This window comes from Carcharhinus amblyrhynchos, chromosome 27, assembly GCF_965287045.1.
Source record: "Carcharhinus amblyrhynchos chromosome 27, sCarAmb.v2.hapA, whole genome shotgun sequence".
Lineage (NCBI taxonomy): Eukaryota > Metazoa > Chordata > Chondrichthyes > Carcharhiniformes > Carcharhinidae > Carcharhinus > Carcharhinus amblyrhynchos.
This window is the reverse complement of record NC_137350.1, coordinates 26,592,892-26,613,888: the sequence shown is the minus strand read 5'-3', so window position 1 is coordinate 26,613,888 and position 20,997 is coordinate 26,592,892. Positions and strand designations below refer to the sequence as shown.

The following is a 20,997-nucleotide window of genomic DNA, read 5'->3' as shown; positions in this document are numbered from 1 at the left end:
TTCATTGATCAATTCTATCTAGCATCTCTGACACTTAATCATTTGAACTTCCTGAGGGTATTAGGTTGATTAAAATGTTGGTCATGGATCAGTGGTCAAACTCTCATTTCCCGAGCCAGAAGGGTTGGGATTTAAGTTCCACCCCACTCACCAACCTGGGTTGTCCATCATTGCTCCAGATGCACAGGCATGGCTTCAGCACCGCAAGTATAGCATACAACCCGGAGACTGTTACCACAGATGCGATTTTGTACATCAGTGCGCCTGATTGTCGGCTGTGTTAGTTACTAACACATTGGGTGCAAACTGTGCCTAAACAAATGTCACAGCACAAATCAGCAACAATAAATAATTGCAACGTTCCTCTTTTAACCCCCGGCAAACGTATACCCCCCGAAAAAAATCTTGCTCGCGAAATACTACAACCTGTTACTGGAAATCTGAAATAAAAGCAGAAAATGCTGGAAACACTCAGCAGGTCTGGCAGCATCTTTAGAGGGAGAAACAGAATTAGTATGACATTGTTTCAGAGCCATGAATGTAAATGTAAGCCTTATGGATAAACTTTATGAAGTACCTTGTTAAATTAGATAAGCTGATTGCGAATGGAAATACGATGAAAAATGCAAACACCTTGCCAGACATCTTATTGCTCAACTTCTCCAGTGCTGTTCTTTCAGGTTCCTTCTGCTTCAGATCTGCACAAGTGGCATCTCATCAAGAGGTGCATTTTACCCTGCAGTAAATCTTGCTCAGCTGACACCTTTTATACCTCCCCAGTCTGCCACTAATTGATTGCTGAATTCTAATCCTTAACTGCCTCCTTGTCTCATCTTTACTCTGCTAGAGTTGGATAGATTCTTGATTAGTAAGGGGATCAGGAGTTATGGGAAAAAGACCAGAGAATGGGGATGGGAAAAATATCAGCCATGATTGAAAGGCGGAGTAGACTCGATGGGCCGAGTGGCCTAATTCTGTTCCTATGTCTTATGGTCTCAGAAGTTACTCTTCCAATTCTTGTGCAACTCTCGCTCCTTTCGTTACATCCTTACTGCTGGAGCTCAATGCTCCCCAACACTTTGGAATTCCCTTCTCAAAGTCCTCCACACAATTTCAAACCCTCCCTCAAAACCTACTTCTTAAACCGCACTGCTGGCCACCTTTACAGTCCTCCTCCCAAACTCCAGCTCACTTCACTACAAACTGCGGTGGAACATATCTCAACATAAAGTTAGAAGGTGTTATTTCTAGTGAGACATGTGTAACCTTTAAACTAATTCACACAAGGTAACTCCATTCATTTTATACTTTTTCCAGGGGAAGAAGGTGACTTATAAGTTTGGACCTTCTCATAATCAAGCGATGCATTAGAACAAGTACTTTGTCTCGCCATTCTCAGATTCGAAAAATCTGACTCACTCGGACTCTGCCCCCCGGGGGTTCAAGCCTGGGGACAGGGAGACCTGGTTTCCCTTTCTGAGGAAGCTGAGTGGTCCGTCCATGCACCCTCTGGGTTTTGAGCTGCTGCTAGACCGCAGCAGGGAGGACTCTGATCCCAACTATGCATCACTGGAACCCCACACTGAATCTCATACAGCTGTCCCTTTGCAACATGAGCCACAAGGTCAATGGTACCATGTTGCAAACAACCATATCAGCTACCTTGGTTGGGATTTTGTGTTTGGACATAGCACAGTGAATGGTCTGCAGTTGTTTGACATCAGATTTCAGGGGCAAAGGGTCGTTTATCAATTAAGTATCAAGGAGCTAAACTCTGTTTAAGGAGGTGATACCCCATCCTTAATGAGGACCAAATTCTTAGATAGTCATTATGGGATTGGAAAATCCTCCATCGAGCTGGTGAGAGGTGTGGACTGTCCCTACGCTGTGACATACTGGGGCTTAATCGAGAATGAGGAACCCCAGAAGATCCCAAATTCCATTTGTATATTTGAACAGAATTGAGAGCAGCCCCTCAGGCATTACCATTCCAGTTGGTACACAGCCCCTTCTTATGGAGGACTGTTTGACAATGTGCTGATCATCACATCAGTATCCACCAAGGGTTCAGAGCTTCAAGTTTGTAGGTGTTCAGATCACCAACAATCTGTCCTGCCCCCTCCCACCACCCCCCTCCCAACATGCCCATCTACTTTCTCAGACCAAGGAAATTTGACATGTCAGCTACCATTCTCACCATTTTTACAGATGCACCATAGAAAGCATTCTTCCTAGTTGTATCACAGCTTGGTATGACTCCTGATCTGCCTAAGACTGCAAGAAATTACAAAAGGTCGTGAATGTAGCCCAATCCATCATGCAAACGAGCCTTCTATCCATTGACTCTGCCTACTCTTCCCGCTGCCTGGGTAAAGCAGCCAACATAATTAAGGACCCCATACACCCTGGACATTCTCTCGTCTACAAAGTCTGAGAATACGACCGACTCAAGAACAGCTTCTTCCTGGCTGCCATCAGACTTTGAATGGACCTACCTTGCACTAAGTTGATCTTTCTCTACACCCTAGCTATGACTGTAAAACTACATTCTGTACTCTCACTTTTCCTTCTCTACAAACGGTATGCTTTTTCTGTATAGTGCGCAAGAAACAATACTTATCACTGTATGCTAATACATGTGACAGTAATAAATCAGCTATGATTGTATCTTTGATTACATATTCCACGACAATGGGATGACTGAGACCAAGGTCCACAACAATGTGGTTGACTCTCAACTGTCCTCTGAACAAGGGCAAGAAGGGATGGGCAACATGACCAGCAAGGGACGCCCATGCGCCAGAAATGGATGACAAAAAAATGTTGATCCAGCATATGCTCTTTCACCCCAGAAAAGACTTTGTTCAATGATGCATAACGTAATTGATTTTCAAGGCAGGAAAGGGTAGCAAAGAGTTATCCCCTGTCTAGAAAACCCATATTAAAGAGACCACTTAACAGTTAAAAATCTCAGAGTTCTCGGAATAACTGGAAACATCGGCGTCAATGTATTTAGAACCAATCAGCGCCAATCCTTTCCTCCCCCAATAAAATATTTCGACTTGTCCCTGATACAAAGTTGAGGGAAGGCAGAGAAAGAGAGCCCGCAGCGTGCTCCCGACATCATGAATCTGAAGGTTTTGTTCGCTGTGCTGGCGGTGGCTCTCGCCGCGATCATTGCCCTGAATTGGATCTTGCTGGTGGGCTTATATAAGTCCCCACACTGTGTCCAGTCCGATGACTACAGTGAGCTGGAAATGGCGCAGGGGGCCGAGGTGTTTGCAGACCTGAGGCAGGAAGAGCTGGGCAGCATTATGAAATATCTCAAGCAGCATCTGGGGGTGAAGCTGGTGAATTCCAGCGAGGCTCTCCCGTCTGATAACTTCATTTACACCATCGAGTTACAAATCCCCCCGAAAGGGGACGTCTTGAAGTTCCTGGAAGGACGTGGAAGTCAGCCAAAGAGGGAAGCCAAAGCTATAGTGATATTTGGGGCTCAGGCTGATCCCAACATCACGGAATACATCGTGGGAGCCCTCCCGGTTCCCAGCTACCACAAGGACATCACCTCCCAGCTATACCAGAAGCTCAGCTTTAATTCTAGACCAGTCACCTCATCTGAATACACAAATATCGTTTCCAGAATGGGGCTGGAGAAACTCTCTCGACTCTTTCGGGAAAGTTTTGGATTGGATAGGGAACATATGATTCACCTGGACTCTGCCCCCCGGGGGTTCAAGCCAGGGGACAGGGAGACCTGGTTTCCCTTTCTGAGGAAGGTAAGCGGTCCGTTCATGCACCCCCTGGGGTTTGAGGTGCTAGTAGACCACAGCAGCATGAATGTCTCTGAGTGGAGTGTGAAAAAAGTCTTTTACAATAACCAGTACTTTGACAGTGTTGAAGAATTGGTGGATCGCTATGATCGGGGGACCTTGCAGAAGATCAAACGACATCGGGAGGACTCTGATCCCAACTATGCATCACTGGAACCCCACACTGAATCTCAAATAGCCGCCCCTTTGCAATATGAGCCACAAGGTCAACGGTATCGTGTTGTAAACAACCATATCAGCTACCTGGAGTGGGATTTTGCATTTCGGCACAGCACTGTGAATGGTTTGCAGTTGTTTGACATCAGATTCCAGGGGCAAAGGATCGTCTATGAATTAAGTATGGAGGAGTTAAACTCTGTTTATGGAGGCGATTCCCCATCCTTAATGAGGACCAAATTTTTAGATGGTCATTATGCGGTTGGAAAATCCTCCAACGAGCTTGTGAGAGGTGTGGACTGTCCCTACACCGCAACATACCGGGACACCTTGCATTTAATAGAGAGCGAGGAACCCCAGGAAATCCCAAATTCCATTTGTATATTTGAACAAAACCGAGAGCTGCCCCTCAGGCGTCACTATTCCAGTTGGTTCACAGACCCTTCCTATGGAGGACTGTCTGACAATGTGCTGATCATCAGATCAATATCCACCATGGGCAACTATGATTATATCTTTGAATACGTTTTCCACAACAACGGGGTGATTGAGTCCAAGGTCCATCCCTCAGGGTACGCGCTCACTTCATTTCTTTTTGACAAAGGACTTACCTACGGTGGAAAACTTCAAAAGGACATTTTGGGGAATATTCACACCCATTTCCTACACTTGAAAGCTGACTTGGATATAGCGGGTAGGAGAATTTCAGATGTGCATGGCTGTTCGCGTTAAATTTCTCTCTCTATCGGGAAGTTTTATCCGTGGAGATGATTTAGTTGCGAGTCTCGAACTTCCTTCCTTGGTGAATGTTTAAGAGTCCGTGCAACTTGAACCGTTGCTAGTGAATGCACATGGTATCCGGAAAAGGCAATAAGAAGTCTCATAACACCAGGTTAAAGTCCTACAGGTTTATTTGGTAGCAAACGCCACTAGCTTTCGGGGCTCTGCCCCTTCATCAGGTGAGTGAGGTCTGATCAAAACTCCCCACTCACTTGATGAAGGGGCAGAATCCCGAAAGCTAGTGGCGTTTGCTACCAAATAAACCTGTAGGACTTTAACCTGGTGTTGTGAGACTTCTTATTGTGTTTACCCGAGTCCAACGCCGGCATCTCCACATGCGGAAAAGAGCCTTAAATAGGTTTCTAAACTGTGGAAAGTCCGTGGCCAGGAATTCTATTATTTTTCAAGAATCTCTCTGATTGCCAGTGGCTGAAATGTCTTAGTCCCTGAAAAAGAAACACCAGATTTCACCTCACTCTTTCTCATTCATTAAAGAACATTCAATGACTACCTGGTCACCTGGCAACCATCAATTTAATCCCATCTGCTTTAAATTACATCAGGGTGGCACAGTGGCACACTGGTTAGCACTGTTGCCTCACAGCACCAGGGACCCAGGTTCAATTCTTGGCCTTGGTCACTGTGTGGAGTTTGCACATTCTCCCCGTGTCTGCATGGGTTTCCTCCGGATGCTCTGGTTTCTTCCCACAGTCCAAAGATGTGTGAGTTAGGTTGATTGGCCCTTACTGTGTCAGGGGGATTAGCAGGGTAATACTTGAGAAGAAATATGTTTACATATTTATATATTACATACTGTGGTATACATATTACATATGTTTACAGAGAATATTCTACTAGGTGGCAGGGTTAGCAGTCGTGGTAGCAGAATTACGGGATGGGTCTGGATGGGATTGTGGTCGCTACAGACTCGATGGGCCGAAGGGCCTCTTTCTGCACTGTAGGGTTCTATGATTCTGTCCTCTGCATTTCTACATGGTTCCAACTTAAGCCTAAAGGAGCAGCATGTCATCTTTCAATTACTTTACACCCTTCCGGACTGCATTCAACAATTTGTAACCATAACCTCGGCCTCCATTTTTTTTGCTGTCCTTCTTGGAAGAAAACTGGATTCTGTTTTTCACAATTACACTTCAATCAGATTCAGCTTTTGATTGTTTCCTTGAGCCACTGCCAGATCTCCTTATGCCTTACACCATCATTCCTTTTCTTATTTCATCTTTCCTGCCTTTCACCCTTTCACAGACCTCCCTGTTTTTCCTTTTCCCCCTCCCCCATCTCCCTGACTCCATACTGACATTTCTAGTTTTTTCCACTTCTGACAAAAGGTCTTGACCTCAAACAGTAATTCGATTTTTCTCTCCACGGGTGATGCCAAGTGTGTTGAACATTTCCAGCTTTTTCTCTTTTTAGAAGGAGGATTCTGTTCATTTAAATACTCTTGTGAATTTCTGCAGTGCAACATTCTTGGAACACACAAATACTTTACTGTAAGTGGGGGAAGCAGGATGAACGTATTCCTGCCACATTTAAATAAGAAATAATGACGGTAGCTTACGGAAGGCTGGCCGCAGCTGTGGTGTATTAGAATCCGAGCCCGTTTTGAGCAGTTACTGCTTTCAACCTCAGATCATAGAAACCATTGAATCCTAAAGTGCAGAAAGAGGCCATTCGGCCCATCGAGTCTGCACAAACCACAATCCCACCCAGGCCTTATCCCCACATATTTACCCACTAATCCATGCATCCCGGGACACTAAAGGCAATTTAGCATGGCCAATCAACCTAGCCCGCACATCTTTGAACTGTGGGAGGAAACCGGAGCACCCAGAGGAAACCCATACAGACACTGGAGAATGTGCAAACTCCACACAGACTTTGACCCCAGCTGGGATTTGAACCAGGTCCCTGGCTCTGTGAAGCAGCAGTGTTAACCACTGTGCCAATTTTTTCAAGTCTTGTGAGGGTCCAAGTGAAAACACATCAGTTACGTACTTCCCCCATTGAAAGAAAGTACAATGTCAAGTGTTTTGAGTAATTGATCCAGAAAACTATGTAAGACAACAAGAATTTTTAAGCCTGCCAACATTTATTAAAGGACCAACATGCAATTCAATCTCTCGGTGCAACACGTAAATTGTAATATTAGGTAGATCTAGGACGTGAAAATAGCCAAGTCTTATTTCTCACAGAGAATCCAGGTTTAAGTTTTAATTGTTGCAGAGATGATTTTCTAAAAATGATATCCATCAAATATTAAAGTAAGGTTACCATCAGCTCTAAGTGAGTGAGATTCACTCAGCTTGTGAAACTAATCTAATCTTCCTGATTTCTCCTTAGATACTTAGATCAAATTTTAAAACTGTATAGTTAATTTCTTACATTCAGTGGTGTTACATTAGTATTAATGAAATCACCCCTATTAATGTCCCACATTTGGCGAAAAGCCCACTTCTTATAGAAATGTTGAAAGAAAAAAGAAGCAGGAGGAAGCCATTTAGCCCTTTGAGCCTGCCCCACCATGCAATATGATCATGGCTGATCATCCAACTCGATAGCTTGACGCCTCCTTCGCTCCCCACCCCCCACCCCCCATATAAGAACATAAGAAATAGGAGCAGGAGTAGGCCATCTAGCCCTTCGAGCCTGCCCCGCCATTCAATAAGATCATGGCTGATCTGTTGTGGCTCAGTTCCACTTTCCCGCCCTCTCCCCATAACCCTTAATCCCCTCTCTTATCAAGAACCCATCAACCCGCTTCTTAAAAATATTTAGCGAGGCAGCCTCCACCACTTCAACGGGCAGAGAATTCCAGAGATTCACCACCCTTTGAGTGAAGAAGTTCCTCCTCAACTCCGTTCTAAACCGCCTCCCCTTTATCTTGAGGCTGTGCCCCCTAGTCCTACTGTCTTTTTTGAGCGGGAAGAGTCTCTCCACCTCTATCCTATCCATCCCATTCATCATCTTATACATCTCAATGAGATCTCCCCTCATTCTTCTAAACTCTAACGAGTACAAGCCTAGTTTATTCAGCCTCTCCTCATAGCTCAATCCCCTCAACTCCGGTATCAGCCTAGTAAACCTCCTCTGCACTCCCTATCCTGTGATTCCCTTTGCCTCAAGTGCTATATCTAACTGCTTCTTGAAACATTCAGTGTCTTGGCCTGAACTACTTTCTGTTGTTGCAAATACCACAGGCTGACCATCCTCTGGGTGAAAAAATTTCTCCTCGTCTCTATCCTAAAAATTCTACCCTGTATCTCAGACTGTGAACCTTGGTTCTGGACACACCAAGCATTGGAAACAGCTTTCTTGCATCTATCCTGTCTAGTCTTGTTAGAATTTTACAGGTTTCTATGAAATTCCGCCCCCCCATTCTCTGAACTCCAGCTAATACAATTCTAATTGACTTAACGTCTCTTCATATGTCAGTCCTGCCATCTCAGGAATCAGTCTGGTAAATCTTCTCTTCACTCCCTCCAGAGCAAGAACATCCTTCCTCAGATAAGGCAATCAAAAGTGCAGGTAATATTCCAGGTGTGGCCTCAGCAAAGCTCTGTACAATTGCATCAAGATACCCCAGTTCCTGTACTCGAAGCCTCTCGCTACGAAGGCCAACATTGCCTTTATCACTGCCTGCTGCAGCTTATCTTCAGTGACTGGTGTATGAGTAAACCCAAGTCTTGCTGCACATTCCCCTCTCCTAATTGATAGCCATTCAGTTAGTAATCTGCCTTCCCGTTTTTACTACCAAAGTGAATAATCTCGCAAATTATACTGCATCTGCCATTCATTTGCCCACTCACTCAACTTATCCAAATCAGACTGAAGGATCTCTGCATCCTCCTTACAGTTTGCCCTCCCACCCAGCTTCGTGTTATCTGCAAAATTGTATATATTAAATTTACTTCCCTCATCAAAATCTTTAATGTATATAGTGAATAGCTGGTGCCCCAGCGCTGATTCCTTTAATACCCCACTAGTCACTGACTACCAATTGGAAAGAGACCCATTTATTCCTACTTTTTGTTTCTTGTCTGTCAACCAGTTTGCTGTCCATCTCAATACACAACCTCCAGTCCCATGTGCTTTAATTTTACAAGCTACTGTCTCAGGTCGGATTTTTTAAAAAGCCTTGTGAAAGTCCAAATAAACCACGTCCATTGGCTCTCCGTCACCAACTCTATTAGTTACATCCTCGAAGAATACAATCGAATTTGTGTCCTGACCAGGCCCAGGAAGAAGAGACCTGGGCAACGGGTTATGGCCAAACTTTTCCCTTAATCAGTGAGCGGATAGTTCCATGTGAGATAATATGACTTTGAATCTAAAGGTTTCCAGTCTCATTGTGGTTTTAGTTATGAGTTCTTGTGTTGTATGCTTTATGTGCTGCTTTTAAATAGAGATATATATACACATTATTTTTTGGCTGTGTATCTTCTTATCAGGAAATTTACCTTTCTGTGAAGGAGGCTAAACTTCAACTTGTCTTTGAGAGGATTTTCTGATGTTCAAAAAAAGGAAGAATACTTTCTGTGTGTTTACAGGGAAATAATTATTTTAACTCCAAATATTCTTGCATTATGGCCATATTCTTTCACACAGCAGATAAGTCATACGCTTCATGAAAGACTGAATTTACTGTCAGTTGCAATATTTGGCTAGTGTGAGAATGTGTGACATATTTGTGAGAATTCTTGGATCTGGCATATGTGACACAATGTAAGGGGCAAGACACTGGAAAGGCAGAGAAATACATTAATGAAACTGACTTTCAGAGGCCCCTCAGTGAAATGCAACAAAAGAGGGAAAGGCCTCTTTGTACCAAGGCAGAAAACTTCAAGAAGTGCCTTCTGTGCTGTGTCGAGGAAGTTACCAGTGACACTCATCTTCTTTTCTCCCTGATCTACATTGCCTGCAGGTGTGGTTTCACTGACTTGGGGACACATGTACCTTGATGACTTTCTACTTTAATTCCACCTTGTCTTCTAACTCATCTGCTGTTTGTGCAACGTCCAGTCTCGAATGAACCACAAATTCCTCCCATCAAACACCGAGAGGACCAAAACCATCATCTTCAGCTGCCAGCACAAATCTGTATCATTGCCATTTTCTCTTTCCCCTTCCCAACCATGCATTCCTATCTTGATGTACTTTCAATCCAAAGTTTAGCTTTTGATTTCATCCTCTTCATCACAAAGACTGCCGCTGTCCAGGTTCCTAACATTTCCTGTCTCTGTCATGACTCTGGACCCAGGTCCCTGGCGCTGTGAGGCAGCAGTGCTAACCACTATGCCACTTTGCCATTCCACATTTTACACTGTCCTAACCCTCTAATCTGTTCCATTGCTGGATCCCCCTACCCTCAACTACCCAACTCTTCATCTCTCTGACATCATGTACACCATCATTTCTTCTGCTGTTCTTTTTGAAGCTATTTCTTCAGAAACCTGGACCCAATGTTATGGAATTTCTTTATTAAGCAATCTGCTTCTCCACCTCTCTCTCCTCCTTTAATCTCTTCTATTAAGTGCAGCTCTTTGCCCAAGTTTTTGGTCAACACTGCCGATATCCTTGGCTCAGCAAGTGAGAAGCAAGTTGAAAGCAAGTAGAGATGCTGAACAAATGCAAGTTGCCCTTCTACAACCTTTTCCAAAGAGTTTTGATGTGGTGTAAGATTCTGGGGTGGACACTGCATTTGTGGAAATAGAATTTTTGTGAAGGCTCAGAAAATGGAGTAAATGGAGACTGCTAAACTGATGAGAATGCTTCAATGATAAGATGCATTCTGATGCTCCTTATAGCCATCACTGAATAAATGGTCTTTCAGTCTTCATAACATTCCCTCAATTATCTTGTGCCTCATAAGTAGTTGAACCCATCTGTCCCTGTGTAAACCTTTTCAAACTGTAAACATATGCAACATGCGTCAAATTACGACTGTGCAGGACACATGCTTACAATTGTATTTTGGAACTCCTCCAGATCTATGAAAGCAATGAAAGTTCACTCAAAACTTCCATAGCTCAATCAGTTATAATTCTTAGAAATGCATATGCCTCAATGTACCATTATTTGCAACTTGTAGCGGGCCCGTTCTCAGTGATACTAAATGGGAAACACTATATCATTCACAAGCCATTTTAGATTTCTCCTTGAAAGAGTCAAGTTGGCTAGGATGCATGATTGCAGAAGTGTTGTGGCAACTTTCAACAAATCTGGCATTAACAATTTGCATATCTGCATTTAATATGCATATTCATTGAGTGAAATCCACCTTTTGGTTCAGATATTTTGGGGAATTGACTGCAAGTCTTCACACTGCTATGTGGGTGTCATTGATTGGGCTCTACACTTTGGGGAACCCAGTAACTAATTAAACCTGTGTGTGTCTATTGTGCAACTGTGTAGTATTTACATGGTTCCATGGTCACTGTCTGTGTGGAGTTTGAGCTTTCTCCCTGTGCCTGCGTGGGTTGATGTCATCATCGATTGCTTTCTTGGACACATGCATCTCCATCAAGGACGGTCACCTCAGCACCTCACTGTACCGTAAGCCCACAGATAACAGATCACAATACTCCACTTCTCCAGCTTCCACCCTAAACATGTTAAAGAAGCCATCCCCTATGGACAAGCCCTCCGTATATACAGGATCTGCTCAGATGAGGAGGATCTCAACAAACACCTCCAGACGCTGGAAGATGCCCTCATAAGAACAGGATATGGCGCTCAACTCATCAATCGACAGTTCCAACGTGCCACAGCGAAAAACCGCACCGATCTCCTCAGAAGACAAACTGGGGACACGGTGGACAGAGTACCTTTCGTCGTCCAGTACTTCCCCGGAGTGGAGAAGCTACGACATCTTCTTCAGAGTCTTCAACATGTCATTGATGAAGACGAACATCTCGCCAAGGCCGTCCCCACACCCCCACTTTTTGCCTTCAAACAACCATACTACCTCAAACAGACCATTGTCTGCAGCAAACTACCCAGCCTTCAGGAAAACAGTGACCACAACACCACACAACCCTGCCACAGCAACCTTTGCAAGACATGCCGGATTGTCGACACGGATGCCATCATCTCACGTGAGAACACCATCCACCTGGTACATGGCACATATTCTTGCAACTCGGCCAACGTTGTCTACCTGATATGCTGCAAGAAAGGATGTCCCGAGGCATGGTACATTGGGGAGACCATACAGACGCTACGACAACAGATGAATGAGCACCGCTTGACAATCACCTTGACAAGAGATCAATTTCTAGTATTTAGACAAATGTAAGTAGGAAGAATTGTACTGCTAACTGTAAGACAAAGAAAGGAAAAGAGCTACAAAACAGATAAGCAAACTTTCAGATACATTTACACAAGTGAGGACTATGTATTAATTTGTATTTTTTTAAAGAAGCGTAACAATATTTATGGACACAGTCAGAAGTCTCACAACACCAAGTTAAAGTGCAACCTTAAAGTCCAATAGGTTTATTTGGAATTACAAGCTATTGGAGTGCTGCTCCTTCATCAATGTGAGACTTGTTACTATGCCCACCCCAGTCCAACATCAGCGTTCCACCTCAATATTTATGGGGAAATGGCTTTTGCCATTTGAGAGCTTGATTAAAAATTGTGGAGGACAACCCTCTCACTTTGGAAGCTTGTGGGTGCAAATTAAGGGAAAGGGATCCTATTGTGATTCTGGGAGGAAGGGGTGAAGACTGAAGAATCATAGAATTCCTACAGTGCAAAAAGAGGCCATTCAGCCCATCAAATCTGTACTGACTCTGAAAGAACATCCCACCCAGGTGCCTCCCTTCCACCCTATTCCTGTAAGCTTATGTATTTACCATGGCTAACCAAACTAGCTTACACATCTTTGGACACTAAGGGGCAATTTAGCATGGCCAATCCACCTAAACTGCACATCTTTGGACCGGGGGAGGAAACCAGAGCACCCGGAAGAAACCCACACAGACACAGGGAGAACGTGTAAACTCCACATGAATAGTCACCCGAGGCTGGAATTGAACCCGGGCCCCTGACGCTGTGGGGCAGCAGTGCCAAATATGGTGTCACCGTGCTGCCCCGTGAGCAGAAACTGAGTTGGATGTGGTTGAGGGCTCTGATAAACACAAGGGGTGAGAGTCCTGGGCTGAAGAAAAAGGTAGACATGTCGGAAACACAGTTGTGGGAGGTAGCAGGATCAGAACAGATACAACGGAAATGGAAAAACTGGGAGAAAGGAACTAGAGTCCTTATAGGAAGCAGGGTATGAGGAGGTGCAGTTGAGGTAACTGTGAGATTCAGTGGGCTTATAATGAATATCAGCAGACAGCCGATTCCCATAAATGGAGAAGTAAAGGAAGGAAAGGGAAGTGTTGGAGAAAGCGATGAAAACTGGAAGCAAAATTGATTAATTTTCCCAGTTCTAAATGAGAGCACAAAGCGGTACAACCATTGAGGTACTGGAAAAACCATAGTGGGATAGGGCCTGCATAAGACAGGAACAAGGAATGTTCCATATACTCCACAGAAAGACAGGCATAACTGGGACCCTTGGGGGGCTGGGGAGGTGGTGTCGATAGGGCCCATATTTAAAGTTATCATGCCTATATTAAACATGGAAACATAAATAGATGTGAGTAGCTTATATATGTGCAATCTGGTAAATATTTTAATGGTTAGCTGTAGAATCAATGATACACTGTGTTGGGCAGTTTTTAATGAGTGTCAAACATACAAATGCATGGTGACGTGTTTGAAGACTGCAAACATCATGTTAAAGTGGATGCAAATATGACAGCAGTGAGAAATGCTTCAAAAGTTTCCCGTTGTATGGAATTTCTGATATCCTGATGACAGAGCTGTTTGCTTCTGTGAACAGCTCACAACATGCATCAGGTATGGATACAGTTGGAAACTGAAAAAGCTGAGAATCTGCTGATGTTAAGAACTCGGACGAGGCAATTTCTTTGATCTGATTTATTGTCACATGTATTAGTATACGATGAAAAGTATTATTTCCTGTGCACTATACAGACAAAGCATACTGTTCGTAGAGAAGAAAAGGAGAGAGTACAGAATGTAGTGTTACAGTCATAGCTAGGGTGTAGAGAAAGATCAACTTAACATGAGGTAGATCCATTCAAAAGTCTGATGGCAACAAGGAAGAAGCTGTTCTTCAGGCGTTGGTACGTGACCTCAGACTTTTGTAACTTTTTCCCAACAGAAGAAGGTGGAAGAGAGAATGTTCAGGGTGCGTGGGGTCCTTAATTATGCTGACTGCTTTGCCGAGGCAATGGGAATGTAGACAGAGTCAGTGGATGAGAGGCTGGTTTGCCTGTTGGATTGGGCTACATTAATGACGTTTTGTAGTTTTAATTTTGTTTGGTAGATAATTCTCAAGATTGCCATGAAAATGACCTAAGATTTTCTCATGGGTGCTAAAGGTTGCTTCTAACAAGTTAAACTTGACAACACTGGGAAGTGTTTCTACTTGTCATTTGACAAATACTAAAAATGTTTGACCTTATCACATTTCAAGCTGCTTTTCAAAGCTTCAGCTGCCGAACACTTGATCTCCACTCAGCGGCTTTTGTTGTGCAAAAAGCCATTTCCACTTAAATGTTGTTCTGCTTCTTTAAAAAAATACCAATTAATACATAGCCCCAACACCATTCAAGTTTGACAAAAAAAATGTATTCAACATTGCAGGTGCAGGAAAACCCAACTTCATGTACTAGTGTCAACCTGTCTAAGAGTTGAGTAGGGGTGAGCCAAGTTTATGAACACACATTTTTCGGTGACAGGACCTAGCCATTGTGGCTGTGCCAGCTCTTTGAAAAGATTTCCCACTTAGTTCCACTCCCCCTCTCTCCCCTTAGCCCTGCAACGTGGACAGAAAAGTAGAAGCCCCAATAAGAAGACTGGAAACTGCATAATAAGATGTTTAAAGTAAAGTTTATTAAATTAGTGTCACAAGTAGGCTTCCATTTACACCGCAATGAAGTTGCTACGAAAATCCCCTAGTCGCCACACCCCAGCGCCTGTTCGGGTACACTCTGGGAGAATTTCGCACGGCCGATTCACCTAACCCGCCCATCTTTGGACTGTGGGACAAACTGGAGCACCCGAAAGAAGCCCATGAAAACACAGGGAGAATGTGTAAAGTCCACACAGACAGTCACCCAAGCAGGGAATCAAACCCAAATCCCTGGCACTGTGTTAACCACTGTGCCACTGTGCCGCCCTGCATAGCAGATAATATGAAATTTGCCATCATTAATTAGGTGGATGTTGCTGCTTTTATGGCCGAAACTTGGAAGACTTTGGTGCTTCAGGGTTTTATTACAGAATATGTCTTCAGAAGAAGACAGCAACTAGAACAAACAACTCTTAAGATTATTATACATTGTTTGCTTGATGATGATTACCCAAAATATAAAATGATAATATTGTGATAGGCTTTCATCTTCCACAGCTCCCAGCTGGTTGATCTTTCTTTACACCCTGGCTATGACTGTAACATTACATTCCGCACTCTCTGCTTTCCTTCTCTATGAACAGTATGTTTTGTCTGTATAGCGCGCAAGTAACAATACTTCTCATATACACCAATACATGTGACAAATAATAAATCAAATCAAATCAAATCTATGCCAAACAAGTATTGGTTTGGGAATATGCGTAGTTTTCTTTTTGTGATTTTGGGGCAGAATTCTTCAATCCAGGACTCAGTCCCGTGGTGAGGCTGGCGGCTGGGAGAACTTCCTTCTGCGGAGGCTGACTGAAAAGCACATCCTGCAGTGTAATTAATTATGCATCTGGCAGTTTTGCGCCATCTTCTGTGTCAGGGAGGGCTCAATGGTCCACATCTCGCCGTTACATCCGGGTGCCATGTTGAAAAGGCATTTGACATCACTGACCCACTGTTGAAGAAAGAAGATGAACCTCCAGGAATGCTCTGTGGCAAGAAGGCAAACCTCCTCAAAGACAATGAAACTGCCAGGGCCGCCTGTTGGTTGCGCCCCCACCCCCACCCGCTGGGTCCAGGGTCTAGGGTAGCTGGTGGCCTCCATTCTGAACTGCAAAAGCAGCCTCAGGTATTCTTCAGGTAAGTCCCAACTTCTGCACACCGCATATGTTTTCTTCCAACGTCGCGGAGAATTGGATATGGGGAAGATTCTGGTTCTGCCTTCGTCTGCATTCCACTAGCGGGATGGAATCAGTTTCACGTCGGTGTCTAGTGGGATTCCTGATCTCCCCTGATGGGCAGTGTCAGAAGATACCACTGTAACTTCACGCTGGTTTGAAACCATTTTTTTGGGCTTCCTGCTGAATCCCCTCACTGCCCCCCTCACAACACCCCCTCTCCCAATACCCCACCACCATTGATTCTGTCAGTGGGAGAATTCCACCCTAGGAATTGAAACAGAATAAGTTGTTCCATGTTCCTGTGTCACTACTGATTTTTATGTTCTGAATAAAATTATTTTTTATTCATTCATTTGTGAGACCAGCATTTATTGCCCATCCCCAGTTGCCTTTGGAGGGCAGTTGAGAATCAACCACATTGCTGTGGCTCTGTAGGCCAGACCGGATAAGGACAGCAGATTTCCTTCCCTGAGGGGCGTTAGTGAATCAGATGGCTTTTTCCGACAATCAACAATGGTTTTGTGGTCATCAGTAGATTCTTAATTCCAGATATTTTTTATTGAATTCAAATCCCACCATCTTCCATGATGAGATTTGAACCTGAGTCCCCAGAGCATTAGCTGAGATTTCTGGATTAATAGTCGAGTGATTATTCCACTAGGCCATCACCTCCCCTATGAAGATATGAACGCATATTCCCAAACCAGCTCTTGTTTGGCGCAGTGTTGTCATTCTACGTTTTGAGTTCACACCAACTCTTTTTTTCTTCCCCTTCAGGAACAAGTAATGCCATTGAAATAAAGGACGTGGAATATGTACTCAAATCAGTCCCGTGGAAAAGTGGTCAGAAGGTAAAAGTGCCCACTGTGAAAGAGAAAATATTAGACAAAGAAAATGAAGCAGCTTTCAAAGCCGGACAGAAAATGCCTAAGTATCTGAATTTTGTAAACCTGGATCGTAGAAATAACTGGAAACATTATCAAGGTTACAGGATTCAAGTGGTAAGCTTCAACCCTGACAGTTTGCCAGAAGACATTCCAGAAGAAAAAGCTATCTCCTGGCAAAGGTATGGTGCATTTAGCTGTTGGTTGCAGTTATATTGTAATATTATTTGAGAAGAGTTAGGAACTGTAATGTTGCACGCAGTATCCATGTAGAGTGTATTTAGAATTCCACGTCTCTTACTACTGAATTACAGTAAGAACTCTCACAACGCCAGGTTAAATTCTAACAGGTTTATTTGGAATCACGAGTTTTCAGAGCGCTGTTACTTCATCCCGTGTTCCAAAAGCTCGTGATTCCAGATAAAGCTGTTGGAGCTTAACCTAGTGTTGTAAGGCTTCTTACTGTGCCCACCCCAGCCCAATGCTGGTATCTCCACACCAAGGCTACTGCACTGCAGTCAGTGTGCCAAAATAACAAAGTGTCATTCTGTAGCATGTAGCAAGATCTGGTGAAATAGTGTCTAAAGTGTGGATTGTTTCTGACTTCTGAGAAACATAAGACATAACGGTTAATGAACAGGACCTGACTGGCACTCTTGTCCCCCCTCAAAGTTACAAAAATAATGCATTGGATCTCAGATTTCTTGCAATAGTAAATTATGTTGTGGCCTGTTTATTTAATATTTCGTGACATTTACAATAAATAGGATTTTGTACAGGGGAAGTGTTGAAATATGGGTGAATTAATAAATTTATACGTAGAACACGGAACATAGCACAGTGCAGCACATGACCAGGCCCTTCAGCTCTTGATGTTGTGCCAAACATGACGCCAAGTTAAAATAATTCCTTCTGCCTGCCCTTGGGCCATATCCTCCTATTCTTTGCTCATTCATGTGCTTATCTAAGAGCCCCTTAAACACCCCTTCTGTATCTGTCTCTACCACCAGAATGAGTCTAAAAATTAGGGCCAGACCATTCAGGAGAGATGTTTGGAAGCGCTTTTAGACACAAAGGTGGTAGATGTTTGGAACTGTGTTCTGCAAATGGCAGTAGATGCTAGATCAGTTGTTATCTTTAAATCTGAGGTAGATACATTTTTATTAAGCAAATTAAGTGTATGGGCCAAAGTAATTAAGTATATGGGCCAAAGGCAGGTATTTGGAGTTAGGCCACAGATCAGCCATGATCTCATTAAATGGCTGAACCGGCACAATGGGCTGAATGGCCTATTCCTGTTGCTGTGTTACGATGCATTGCCCTTTCTCCTCGCTCCTTTGTGCTTTTGCTTTTCTTTCTGCTTTCCTCTCTGTTTGTCCGTCTTTCCACATTGCTAGCAGCCCGTGTGGCTTTTTCACTAACTTTACCCTTTTTCCCCCTACAGTCTTCTTTTCTGTATTCAACATTCAACTTCTTCCTAAGATCTGGAACTCCCTAAACCCCCTCTCCCCACCTTCGACGTCTCTTTCCTCCCTTGAAGGTGCTCCTCAAAATATAATTCTTTGACCAAGTTTTGGTCATCTGCTCTGATATCAAGTTTTGTAAAGCTGCTGCAAAGTGCCGTGGGATATTTGATTACTTAGAGGCCCCATATAAATGCAAGTTGTTGAATTTGAATCTTTGCATGCTAATGGACAAGGTGAGCTAATAATGTCGTAACATCCAATTTAGATATCAGTTGGCGATAACAAAATACAAAGAAAAGGAGCGAAGAAGCAGCAGTATCTACAATCAGAATAATCCATGGGAGCCTGCTGTTTATTTTGAAGACTTTATCAATGATGAAAGCATTAGAAATGAGGTTCGTTATATCTGCATGTAAACAATTATTTTGACTACGGAGATGCATCTTTGTTGGATCTGCAAACCATGGGTTGCTACCACAGGTGCCACGGAAACTGTATCAACAATCCCAGGTCATTCTTATATATTCAATGATATTCGATAGGTGCACAGTGAGAGGCCACGGTAAGCCAGAAGATCTAGGCTGAATTAGCCAACCCCCGTTCAGGGCAGTAGTTGGGTTTCAGTTACTGGCGGTAGCCCTCCCCCAGGAGAAAGAAAGCAAATTTTATTAGGCCTCCATATTGCTTTTTCTCTACTCATTCATGGGAAATGGGTGTCAATGGCTGGGCCTGCATTTATTGCCCATCCCTAATCACTCTTGAGTGGGCAGTTAAGCGTCAACCACATTGCTGTGGGTCTGGAGTCACATGTAAGCCAGGCCTGGTAAGGGCGGCAGATTTCCTTCCCTAAAGGACGTTGTTAAAGTTTATTTATTAGTGTCACAAGTAAGCTTACATTAACACTGCAATGAAGTTACTGTGAAAAGCCCCCAGTCGCCACATTCCGGCATCCGTTCGGGTAACGGGTATACTGAGGGAGAATTTAGCATGGCCAATGCACCAAACCACCTAACCAGTCTTTTGGACTGTGGGAGGAAACCAGACTACCCAGAGGAAACCCACGCAGACACTGGGGAGAACACGCAGAATCTTCACAGACAGCTGGGAATTGAACCCTGGTCCCTGGAGCTATGAGGCAGCAGTGTTAATCACCGTGCCATTGTGTCCCCCGTTGGGGAACCAGATGGATTTTATTTGACAGAGGGCATTTGATTTGGAATCAAATCTAGGCCAGACCAGGTAACGTCAGCAGATTCCTTCTCTAAAGGACATTAGTGAACTAGATGGGTTTTTATAATTGTTGACAATGGTTTCATGGTCATCATTAAACTTTTAATTCAAGTTCTTTATTGATTTCAAATTTCACAATCAGCTATGGTGGGATTTGAATCTGGGTCCCCAGAGCATTTCCCTGTATCTCTGGATTACTAGTCCACTGATAATACCACTACGCCACTCCCCTATTCTGCTGAAACATGCGCAGGTATGGTGCTCAAATTGGGCTAGGCCTGGTTGCCTTTACTGCCCATGGGCTAACCTTCCCTCTCATAGAGAAGGAGCCCACTGCTGATTCACATGACATGGACTCGATGAGCTGAATAGCCTCCTTCATTGAGGCCATGACTCTAAGCCTGTTTTGCACTTCTGGTGTCAGCTAATTTCACCCCCATTATTAAAGGAAGGGAGAAAATTGGCGGGAATTTCTTTGTTTTTATTATCTATATGTCAAAATGGTAACCATACTCCTATTTCCTTCATGTTTCTGAACAGGACCTGGTAGCCTGGATTACAGTTGGCTTTCTCCACATTCCCCATGCAGAGGATGTTCCCAATACTGCCACAGCTGGAAACGGTGTTGGCTTTGTTTTAAAACCAGTCAACTACTTTACAAATGATCCTTCCGTTTACGCTCAAGATGCTATCTACATTAATCCCTCCCAGAAAGCAGCAACTTGCAAAAGCAACCCCATAGCATGTGCACAGGAATATGCCTCATGTATACCCAATCTCCCAGATTTCACCTATGGAAAAGATTAGATCTCGGTAATTATCAGGATTTAATTAGAGTGAGAAGACAAGTTAACTGTGACTGGCCACCACGTTCATTTTAATCCTACAGTATTAGATTTCTTTGTAGAGAAATCACAATTTTATCTAGTCTCCTGTGATCTACTTGAAAATTCCACAACCCCATTCATCAGATTGGGGTTAGATTGACTTTGCGAGATGTTGTTATGATATGTGGCTGTCACTAGCCCTAATAGTCCAACATCCAACACTAAAGAAAAATGCAGGGTAGATTTCACAAATTCCTGCTCCCAGCACAGAGTCTTGTGTGCAGGGATCCCACAAAATTCTTCATCCATTAGATTTTAATGGGCAGGAAATCCTGCCAGAACTAAGTGACCTCCAAGTTTGACTGCTAGACAATGCATAGTTGATGCAGCATCAGGGAGAAATATTTAGTAAAATTTATCCTTAAACCCATTATGACTGAAAACAAGTTTGCATTTAGTAGCTCAGAAACAAAGTGACTTTGTCTTGCCTCAATGTAACAGATTGTTTAATTGAAACATTGGCACATAAGGTGACTTCTTTAATTGATCAGAGACATCACGACAGTATAATAGATGTGTGCTGGCTTTGGTAAATGCCTCCAAAAGTGAGACTGGGTTGGGCACTGTAAGAAATCTCACA

The 20,997-nt window shown here is 43.5% G+C and overlaps 1 protein-coding gene across 1 annotated transcript; it reads left to right on the top strand.

Moving 5' to 3' along the window:
• Positions 1-3,066: 3,066 nt before the first annotated feature.
• LOC145359085 (amine oxidase [copper-containing] 3-like) lies at positions 3,067-20,997 on the top strand. Its single transcript, XM_080213468.1, has 4 exons — positions 3,067-4,683; positions 16,728-17,016; positions 18,566-18,695; positions 20,071-20,997. Exons 1-4 carry the CDS (start codon positions 3,126-3,128, stop codon positions 20,335-20,337), a joined length of 2,244 nt encoding a protein of 747 aa, XP_080069594.1. The 5' UTR covers positions 3,067-3,125; the 3' UTR covers positions 20,338-20,997.